Below are 12,369 nucleotides of genomic sequence, written 5' to 3'. Positions count from 1 at the left end.
AGTTCAATAACAGTGTCAATGTCGCAAAATGTATCAATTATTAAACAAATTAATCAATTATGAAACAAATTTATCAATTATGAAACAAATTTCAATGTTGATTCAATTCAGTTCAATAATTGTCAATGACGTAAAATTCATCAATTATGAAACAAATCAATACATTATGAAACAAAATGTAAATGTATCAATTATTAAACAAAATGTCAATTTATCAATTATGAAACAATTTAAATTTATTAATTTTGAAATAAATTAATCAATTATGAAACAAATTTCAATGTTGATTCAATTCAGTTCAATAATGTTCAATGACGCAAAATTCATAAATTATGAAACAAATTCATAAATTATAAAACAAAATTTCAATTTATCAATTATGAAACAAATTCATCAATTATGAAACAAATTCATCGATTATAAAACAAATTACAAAGTTGATTCAATTCAGTTCAATAACAGCGTCAATGTCACAAAATTCATCAATTATGAAATTTTCAATGTTGAATCAACATTGAACAAGCCCATCAGTTATGAAACAAATTTTCAATTCATCAACTATTAAACAAATTTCAATGTTGATTCAATTCAGTTCAACAACAGTCAATGTTGCAAAATTTATCAATTATGAAACAAATTCATCACCTTTGAAACAAATTTTCAATTAATCAATTATGAAACTGATTTTCAATGTTGATTCAGTTCAGTTAAAAAAACTATCAATGTCGCTAAATTCAATTATGAAACTAATTTTCAATGTTGAATCAACATCGAACAAGCCCATCAGTTATGAAACAAATTTTCAATTCATCAACTATTAAACAAATTTCAATGTTGATTCAATTCAGTTCAATAACAGTCAATGTTGCAAAATTCATCAATTATGAAACAAATTCATCACCTTTGAAACAAATTTTCAATTAATCAATTATGAAACTGATTTTCAATGTTGATTCAGTTCAGTTAAAAAACTATCAATGACGCAAAATTCAATTATGAAACTAATTTTCAATGTTGAATCAACATTGAACAAGCCCATCAGTTATGAAAACAATTTCAATTAATCAATTATTAAACAAATTTCAATGTTGATTCAATTCAGTTCAATAACTGTCAATGTCACAAAATTCATCAATTATGAAACAAATTCATCTATTTTGAAACAAATGTTCAATTCATCAATTATGAAACAAATTTCAATGTTGATTAAATTCAGCTCAATAACAGTGTCAATGTTGCAAAATTCATCAATTATGAAACAAATTTTCAATTAATTAATTATGAAACTGATTTTCAATGTTGAATCAACATCGAACAAGCCCATCAGTTATGAAACAAATTTTCAATTCATCAACTATTAAACAAATTTCAATGTTGATTCAATTCAGTTCAATAACAGTCAATGTTGCAAAATTCATCAATTATGAAACAAATTCATCACCTTTGAAACAAATTTTCAATTAATCAATTATGAAACTGATTTTCAATGTTGATTCAGTTCAGTTAAAAAAACTATCAATGTCGCTAAATTCAATTATGAAACAAATTTTCAATGTTGAATCAACATTGAACAAGCCCATCAGTTATGAAATTTTTTTTCAATTAATCAATTATTAAACAAATTTCAATGTTGATTCAAATCAGTTCAATAACTGTCATGTCACAAAATTCATCAATTATGAAACAAATTCATCTATTTTGAAACAAATTTCAATGTTGATTAAATTCAGCTCAATAACAGTGTGAATGTTGCAAAATTCATCAATTATGAAACAAATTTCAATGTTGATAGCAAGTCTTTGGTCACTGTAATATTAATTTGGTCAAAAAAAGTGCATATCAAACATGTGAGACACCAGAACGCTGCTATGATTTTAGATTAGATTCGATTAGATTCAACTTTATTGTCATTACACAAGTACAAGTACAAGGCAACGAAATGCAGTTTAGGTCTAACCAGAAGTGCAATAGCAGCAAGTGCAGGATATACAACGGTTGCATAAGTGCAGGACATGATGTACTGAATATATATAAATATATCTATAAATAGAGAGATGGTTATTACTATAAACAGAATTTACAGGTGGATATGTACTATGAATATAATATAATATACAGATGGCTATTACTATAAACAGAATTTTACAGATAGAGGTATACAATGATATGTTAGGCTAAAATGAGGAATATGGTTGTGGATTAAGGTAGTGCAATAAATTATGGACAGAAGCTATCCGGAAAAAAAAGTGTAAAAGTGCAGTGGAAGTGATTGCATATTACAGTTAGAAGTACGGTGCAAAATACAGATGTAAACAGTTGGTACTGTAAATAACAGTCTGCAGTGCAAATGAGCATCATCCAGTTACGGTGTGGTAGTGCAAAATGCATAAGTAAACAGTTGTTACTGTAATAAACAGTCGGTAGTGCAAATAACAAAGTGAAGGCGGATGTGAGGTAGGAGAGTTATCAGTATATGAGGGAAGTGGATCAACGGGGGTTTGAGTTCAGTAAAAAGCTGTTCTTTTTCCACGCTGTCAATCATCAGTTTCAGTCGTGTTCAGAACTCACTCCTGCATTTAAATGCGGTTGTCCCTCCTGAAGCTCTGCAGTGTGTGGACCTGGCCTGATAATCCCTGAATCCGTCTGTCCTCCCCCCCGCAGGGAACGTTGTGAACGGGACCATCGGCAAGCAGATGGTGGACACTCTAGTGGAGTCCTCCAACAACGTGGAGATGATTCTCAAGTTCTTCGACATGTTCCTCAAGCTCAAAGATCTGACCACCTCCGAGAACTTCAAGGAGCAAGACCCCGACCGTAAAGGATTCATCTCCAAGAAGGAGTTCCAGAAGTCCATGGAGAACCAGAAGCAGTACTCTCAGTCCGAGATCGAGTTCCTGCTGTCCTGCGCTGAGGCCGACGAGAACGACATGTTCAACTACGAAGAGTTCGTCAAGCGCTTCCACGAACCCGCCAAGGACATCGGCTTCAACGTGGCGGTTCTTCTCACCAACCTGTCGGAGCACATGCCTCACGATCCCCGTCTCTCCGCCTTCCTGAACTTGGCTGAGAGCGTCCTGAACTACTTCGAGCCCTTCCTGGGCCGCATCGAGATCATGGGCGGCGCCAAGAGAATCGAGAGGGTTTACTTCGAGATCAGCGAGTCCAGCCGAACGCAGTGGGAGAAACCGCAGGTCAGCTTTATTTATACTGTGCTTTATACAATACAATGATGCAAAATAAGACATTTATTCATTTCAGCTGTAAAACAGCTCGAAAAAGACAATAGTGCCATCATTCAGTTCAATGTTGATTCAGTTTAGTTCAATAACAGTATCAGTAATTCAAAATTAATCAATTATTAAACAAATTTCAATGTTGATTCAATTCAATAAGTGTCAATGTTGCAAAATTCATCAATTATTAAACTTTTCAATGTTGATTCAATTCAGTTCAATAGCAGTGTCAGTGTCGCAAAATTCATCAATTATTAAACAAACTTCAATGTTGATTAAATTCAATGTGTCAATGTTGCAAAATTCAATTATGAAACAAATTTTCAATATTGATTAAATTCAATAAGTGTTAATGTCGCAAAATTCCTGAATTATGAAACTAATTTCAATGTTGATTCAATTCAGTTCAATAGCAGTGTCAGTGTCGCAAAATTAATCAATTATTAAACAAATTTCAATGTTGATTAAATTCATTAAGTGTAAATGTTGCAAAATTTATCAATTATGAAACTTTTCAATGTTGATTAAATTCAATAAGTGTAAATGTTGCAAAATTCAATTATGAAACAAATTTTCAATATTGCTTAAATTCAATAAGTGTAAATGTTGCAAAATTCCTGAATTATTAAACACATTTCATTGTTGATTAAATTCAATAAGTGTAAATGTTGCAAAATTCATCAATTATTAAAAAAATTTCAATGTTGATTAATTCAGTTCAATAGCAGTGTCAGTGTTGCAAAATTCATCAATTATTAAACAAACTTTAATGTTGATTAAAATCAATAAGTGCAAATGTTGCCAAATTCATCAATTATTAAACAAATTTCAATGTTGATTAATTCAGTTCAATAGCAGTGTCAGTGTCGCAAAATTCATCAATTATCAAACAAACTTTAATGTTGATTAAAATCAATAAGTGTAAATGTTGCCAAATTCATCAATTATGAAACTTTTCAATGTTGGTTCAATTCAATGAGTGTAAATGTTGCACAATTCAATTATGAAACAAATTTGCAATATTGATTAAATTCAATCAGTGTTATTGTCGCAAAATTCCTGACTTATTAAACAAATTTCAATGTTGATTCAATTCAATAAGTGTAAATGTTGCAAAATTCAATTATGAAACAAATTTTAATGTTGATTCAATTAAGTTCAATAACAGTGTCAGTGTCGCAAAATTCATCAAGTAATAAACAAATTTCAATGTTGATTTAATTCAATAAGTGTAAATATTGCAAAATTCCTGAATTATGAAACAAGTTTCAATGTTGATTCAATTCAGTTCAGTAGCAGTCAGGTCAACTTTATTTATATAGCGCTTTTAACAATGTAGATTGTTTCAAAGCAGCTTTACAGTGTTAAACAGGAAAATAATGCAGCATAATTTTATTCAGCTGTATAGCCATTCTGGAAAAAACGCTGATGTCATCAGTTCATTTCAATTATCATGCAGTGACAGTGTGGGCTTTAGATCAATAATTCGATCAGTAATTTAGTTTAAATGGTTAATTTAGTTTATTAATTAGATTTATTTCAATGTTTAGTTGAAAAATGTAGTGTCCCCAACTGAGCACGCCAAGCCAGAGGCAACAGTGGCAAGAAAACCAAAACCCCATCAGGTGACCTAATGGAGAAAAATAAACCTTGAGAGAAACCAGGCTCAGTCGGGGTTTCAGTGTCGCAAAATTAATCAATTATTTAAAAAAGTTCAGTCACAAAATTAATCAATTATTTAATAGCAGTGTCAGTGTCGCAAAATTCATCAATTATGAAACAAATTTCAATGTTGATATAATTCAGTTCAATAGCAGTGTCAGTGTCGCAAAATTCATCAATTATGAAACAAATTTTCAATATTGATTAAATTCAATAAGTGTTAATGTCGCAAAATTCCTGAATATGAAACAAATTTCAATGTTGATTCAATTAAGTTCAATAACAGTGTCAGTGTCGCAAAATTAATAAATTATGAAACAAATTTCAATGTTGATTAAATTCAGTAAGTGTTGATGTCACAAAATTCCTCAATTATGAAACAAGTTTCAATGTTTATTCAATTCAGTTCAATAAGTGTCAATGTTGCAAAATTCAATTATGAAACAAATTTCAATGTTGATTAAATTCAATAGCAGTGTCAGTGTCGCAAAATTCAATTATGAAACAAATTTTCAATATTGATTCAATTCAATAAGGTAAATGTCGCAAAATTCCTGAATTATTAAACAAATTTCAATGTTGATTCAATTCAATTCAATAACAGTATCAGTGTCACAAAATTCATCAATTATTAAACAAACTTCAATGTTGAATAAATTCAATAAGTGTAAATGTTGCGAAATTCATCAATTATGAAACAAATTTCAATGTTGATTCAATTAAGTTCAATAACTGTCAGTGTCGCAAAATGAATCAATTATTAAACAAATTTCAATGTTGATTCAATTCAATGTGTCAATGTTTCAAAAAGCAAATTTTCAATGGTTATTAAATTCAGTTAAAGTGTAAATTTAGCAAATTTCATCAATAATGAAATTCAATTTCTGCCATAAAGCAGCTCTACAGAAGACTATAGTGTCATTATTCAGATCAGTTGAGTTCAAAGGTTCTCATCCGTTAGTCAAGCCGATATTATTACTGAATATATAAAGTATCTGTTAAACCGCAGGTCAAAGAGTCCAAGCGCCAGTTCATCTTCGACGTGGTCAACGAGGGCGGAGAATCGGAGAAGATGGAGCTGTTCGTCAACTTCTGCGAGGACACCATCTTCGAGATGCAGCTGGCGTCGCTGATCTCCGAGCCGGACGCCGCTGAGAGACAAGAGGAGGAAGATGAAGACGATGCTCAGAGCGAGGAGATGGAGGAGGAGGATGAGGATGGAGCGCTGGAGTCCTCCTCCGCCTTCGCCCTGGCCTGCGTCTCCATGAGGAAGAGCCTCTCCAGCCTCCGCCAGCTGCTGACCTTCAGGAGCATGAAGAGGCAACACCGCCGGCTGAGGAAGATGAGCGTCCGCGAGATGATCCGAGGATTCTTCCTCTTCTTCTGGATGATCTTCACCGGGATATTCCGCTTCCTTTACAGCCTGGTCTGGGGCTTCTTCCACATCCTCTGGTCCACGTTGTTCGGAGGTGGCCTGGTGGAGGGAGCCAAGAACATGAAAGTGACCGACATTCTGGGAAACATGCCGGATCCCACGCAGTTCGGGATCCACGGAGACGTCCTGGAGATGGAGAAGATGGAGTACTGCGACAGGTCCTCGGTGGCCGAGCTGGGACGCATGGCGGCAGGAGAGCAGGCGGAGATGGAGCTCATGACGGAGCTGATGAACATCCAGCCCAGGAGAGAGGGAGGCAAGCATGGGATGGAGCCGGGGCTGGGGGACGTGTCTGAGGTGCTGGGAGTGGACACTCCGTCTCTGGCCAGCGCCGTCCATCAGAAGAAAGCTCAGGTCTGCCCCTACATCTCTTACAATGGCTCTTGTTCTCCTTCTATCTATCCCTCCATCCATCTATCATCTATCTATCTATCTATCTATCTATCTATCCATCTATCTATCATCTATCCATCTAACCATCCATCTATCATCTATCCATCTATCATCCATCTATCATCTATCCATCTAACCATCCATCTATCATCTATCCATCTATCATCTATCCATCTAACCATCCATCTATCATCTATCCATCTAACCATCCATCTATCATCTATCCATCTATCATCTATCCATCTAACCATCCATCTATCATCTATCCATCTATCATCCATCTATCATCTATCCATCTAACCATCCATCTATCATCTATCCATCTAACCATCCATCTATCATCTATCCATCTATCATCTAACCATCCATCTATCATCTATCCATCTATCATCCATCCATCTAACCATCCATCTATCATTTATCCATCTATCATCTAACCATCCATCTATCATCTATCCATCTATCATCTAACCATCCATCTATCATCTATCCATCTATCATCCATCCATCTAACCATCCATCTATCATCTATCCATCTATCATCTAACCATCCATCTATCATCTATCCATCTAACCATCCATCTATCATCTATCCATCTAACCATCCATCTATCATCTATCCATCTAACCATCCATCTATCATCTATCCATCTATCATCTAACCATCCATCTATCCATCTATCATCTAACCATCCATCTATCATCTATCCATCTATCATCTATCCATCTAACCATCCATCTATCATCTATCCATCTATCATCTATCCATCTAACCATCCATCTATCATCTATCCATCTATCATCTATCCATCTAACCATCCATCTATCATCTATCCATCTATCATCTATCCATCTAACCATCCATCTATCATCTATCCATCTATCATCTAACCATCCATCTATCATCTATCCATCTATCATCTAACCATCCATCTATCATCTATCCATCTATCATCTATCCATCTATCATCTAACCATCCATCTATCATCTATCCATCTAACCATCCATCTATCATCTATCCATCTAACCATCCATCTATCATCTATCCATCTAACCATCCATCTATCATCTATCCATCTAACCATCCATCTATCATCTATCCATCTATCCATCTATCATCTATCCATCTAACCATCCATCTATCATCTATCCATCTATCATCTATCCATCTAACCATCCATCTATCATCTATCCATCTAACCATCCATCTATCATCTATCCATCTATCATCTATCCATCTAACCATCCATCTATCATCTATCCATCTATCATCCATCTATCATCTATCCATCTAACCATCCATCTATCATCTATCCATCTAACCATCCATCTATCATCTATCCATCTATCATCTAACCATCCATCTATCATCTATCCATCTATCATCCATCCATCTAACCATCCATCTATCATTTATCCATCTATCATCTAACCATCCATCTATCATCTATCCATCTATCATCTAACCATCCATCTATCATCTATCCATCTATCATCCATCCATCTAACCATCCATCTATCATCTATCCATCTATCATCTAACCATCCATCTATCATCTATCCATCTATCATCCATCCATCTAACCATCCATCTATCATTTATCCATCTATCATCTAACCATCCATCTATCATCTATCCATCTATCATCTAACCATCCATCTATCATCTATCCATCTATCATCCATCCATCTAACCATCCATCTATCATCTATCCATCTAACCATCCATCTATCATCTATCCATCTAACCATCCATCTATCATCTATCCATCTAACCATCCATCTATCATCTATCCATCTATCATCTAACCATCCATCTATCCATCTATCATCTAACCATCCATCTATCATCTATCCATCTATCATCTATCCATCTAACCATCCATCTATCATCTATCCATCTATCATCTATCCATCTAACCATCCATCTATCATCTATCCATCTATCATCTATCCATCTAACCATCCATCTATCATCTATCCATCTATCATCTAACCATCCATCTATCATCTATCCATCTATCATCTAACCATCCATCTATCATCTATCCATCTATCATCTAACCATCCATCTATCATCTATCCATCTATCATCTATCCATCTATCATCTAACCATCCATCTATCATCTATCCATCTAACCATCCATCTATCATCTATCCATCTAACCATCCATCTATCATCTATCCATCTAACCATCCATCTATCATCTATCCATCTAACCATCCATCTATCATCTATCCATCTAACCATCTATCTATCATCTATCCATCTAACCATCCATCTATCATCTATCCATCTAACCATCTATCTATCATCTATCCATCTAACCATCCATCTATCATCTATCCATCTATCATCTAACCATCCATCTATCATCTATCCATCTATCCATCTATCATCTATCCATCTAACCATCCATCTATCATCTATCCATCTATCATCTAACCATCCATCTATCATCTATCCATCTATCATCTAACCATCCATCTATCCATCTATCATCTAACCATCCATCTATCATCTATCCATCTATCCATCTATCATCTATCCATCTAACCATCCATCTATCCATCTATCATCTATCCATCTAACCATCCATCTATCATCTATCCATCTAACCATCCATCTATCATCTATCCATCTATCATCTATCCATCTAACCATCCATCTATCATCTATCCATCTAACCATCCATCTATCATCTATCCATCTAACCATCCATCTATCATCTATCCATCTAACCATCCATCTATCATCTAACCATCTAACCATCCATCCATCTAACCATCCATCTATCATCTATCCATCTATCATCTATCCATCTATCATCCATCCATCTAACCATCCATCTATCATCTATCCATCTATCATCTATCCATCTAACCATCCATCTATCATCTATCCATCTAACCATCCATCTATCATCTATCCATCTAACCATCCATCTATCATCTATCCATCTAACCATCCATCATCCATCTATCATCTAACCATCCATCTATCATCTAACCATCTAACCATCCATCTATCATCTAACCATCTAACCATCCATCCATCTAACCATCCATCTATCATCTATCCATCTATCATCTATCCATCTATCATCCATCCATCTAACCATCCATCTATCATCTAACCATCTAACCATCCATCCATCTAACCATCCATCTATCATCTATCCATCTATCATCTATCCATCTATCATCCATCCATCTAACCATCCATCTATCATCTAACCATCCATCTATCATCTATCCATCTATCATCTATCCATCTATCATCCATCCATCTAACCATCCATCTATCATCTATCCATCTATCATCTATCCATCTATCATCCATCCATCTAACCATCCATCTATCATCTATCCATCTATCATCTATCCATCTATCATCCATCCATCTAACCATCCATCTATCATCTATCCATCTATCATCCATCCATCTAACCATCCATCTATCATCTATCCATCTAACCATCCATCTATCATCTATCCATCTAACCATCCATCATCCATCTATCATCTAACCATCCATCTATCATCTATCCATCTATCATCCATCCATCTAACCATCCATCTATCATCTATCCATCTAACCATCCATCTATCATCTATCCATCTAACCATCCATCATCCATCTATCATCTAACCATCCATCTATCATCTATCCATCTATCATCCATCCATCTAACCATCCATCTATCATCTATCCATCTAACCATCCATCTATCATCTATCCATCTAACCATCCATCTATCATCTATCCATCTAACCATCCATCTATCATCTATCCATCTAACCGTCCATCTATCATCTATCCATCTATCATCTAACCATCCATCTATCATCTATCCATCTATCATCCATCCATCTAACCATCCATCTATCATCTATCCATCTATCATCTATCCATCTATCATCCATCCATCTAACCATCCATCTATCATCTATCCATCTATCATCCATCCATCTAACTATCCATCTATCATCTATCCATCTAACCATCCATCTATCATCTATCCATCTATCATCCATCCATCTAACCATCCATCTATCATCTATCCATCTATCATCTATCCATCTAACCATCCATCTATCATCTATCCATCTAACCATCCATCTATCATCTATCCATCTAACCATCCATCCATCATCTATCATCTATCCATCTAACCATCCATCTAACCGTCTATCCATCTAACCATCCATCTATCATCTATCCATCTATCATCTAACCATCCATCTATCCATCTAACTATCCATCTATCATCTATCCATCTATCATCTAACCATCCATCTATCATCTATCCATCTAACCATCCATCTATCATCTAACGATCTATCATCTATCCATCTAACCATCCATCTATCATCTATCCATCTAACCATCCATCTATCATCTATCCATCTAACATCCATCTATCATCTATCCATCTAACCATCTAACCATCCATCTATCATCTAACGATCTATCATCTATCCATCTAACCATCCATCTATCATCTATCCATCTATCATCTATCCATCTAACCATCCATCTATCGTCTATCCATCTAACCATCCATCTATCATCTATCCATCTAACCATCCATCTATCATCTATCATCTATCCATCTAACCATCCATCTAACCGTCTATCCATCTAACCATCCATCTATCATCTATCCATCTAACCATCCATCTATCATCTAACGATCTATCATCTATCCATCTAACCATCCATCTATCATCTATCCATCTATCATCTATCCATCTAACCATCCATCTATCGTCTATCCATCTAACCATCCATCTATCATCTATCCATCTAACCATCCATCCATCATCTATCATCTATCCATCTAACCATCCATCTAACCGTCTATCCATCTAACCATCCATCTATCATCTATCCATCTATCATCTAACCATCCATCTATCCATCTAACTATCCATCTATCATCTATCCATCTATCATCTAACCATCCATCTATCATCTATCCATCTAACCATCCATCTATCATCTAACGATCTATCATCTATCCATCTAACCATCCATCTATCATCTATCCATCTATCATCTATCCATCTAACCATCCATCTATCGTCTATCCATCTAACCATCCATCTATCATCTATCCATCTAACCATCCATCTATCATCTATCCATCTAACCATCCATCTATCATCTATCCATCTAACCATCCATCTATCATCTAACCATCTAACCATCCATCTATCATCTAACCATCCATCTATCATCTAACCATCCATCTATCATCTATCCATCTAACCATCCATCTATCATCTATCCATCTAACCATCCATCTATCATCTATCCATCTATCATCTATCCATCTAACCATCCATCTATCGTCTATCATCTAACCATCCATCTATCATCTATCCATCTAACCATCCATCTATCATCTATCCATCTAACCATCCATCTATCATCTATCCATCTAACCATCCATCTATCATCTATCCATCTAACCATCCATCTATCATCTAACCATCTAACCATCCATCTATCATCTAACCATCCATCTATCCATCTAACGATCCATCTATCATCTATCCATCTAACCATCCATCATCTATCCATCTAACCATCTATCTATCATCTATCCATCTAACCATCCATCTATCATCTATCCAT

The 12,369-nt window shown here is 34.9% G+C and overlaps 1 protein-coding gene across 1 annotated transcript in view; it reads left to right on the top strand.

Moving 5' to 3' along the window:
- The window catches only part of LOC307136190 (ryanodine receptor 3-like), a 307,469-nt gene that overhangs the window by 263,280 nt on the left and 31,820 nt on the right, over positions 1-12,369 (top strand). The window contains exons 72-73 of the mRNA XM_079832979.1: positions 2,662-3,191; positions 5,905-6,684. Coding sequence (XP_079689105.1) covers positions 2,662-3,191; positions 5,905-6,684 — 1,310 coding nt within the window. The remainder of the gene's footprint in view (positions 1-2,661; positions 3,192-5,904; positions 6,685-12,369) is intronic.

This window comes from Gobio gobio (assembly GCF_949357685.1).
Source record: "Gobio gobio genome assembly, chromosome: 13".
Classification (NCBI taxonomy): Eukaryota; Metazoa; Chordata; class Actinopteri; order Cypriniformes; family Gobionidae; genus Gobio; species Gobio gobio.
This window is presented reverse-complemented; position numbering and strand designations above follow the sequence as displayed.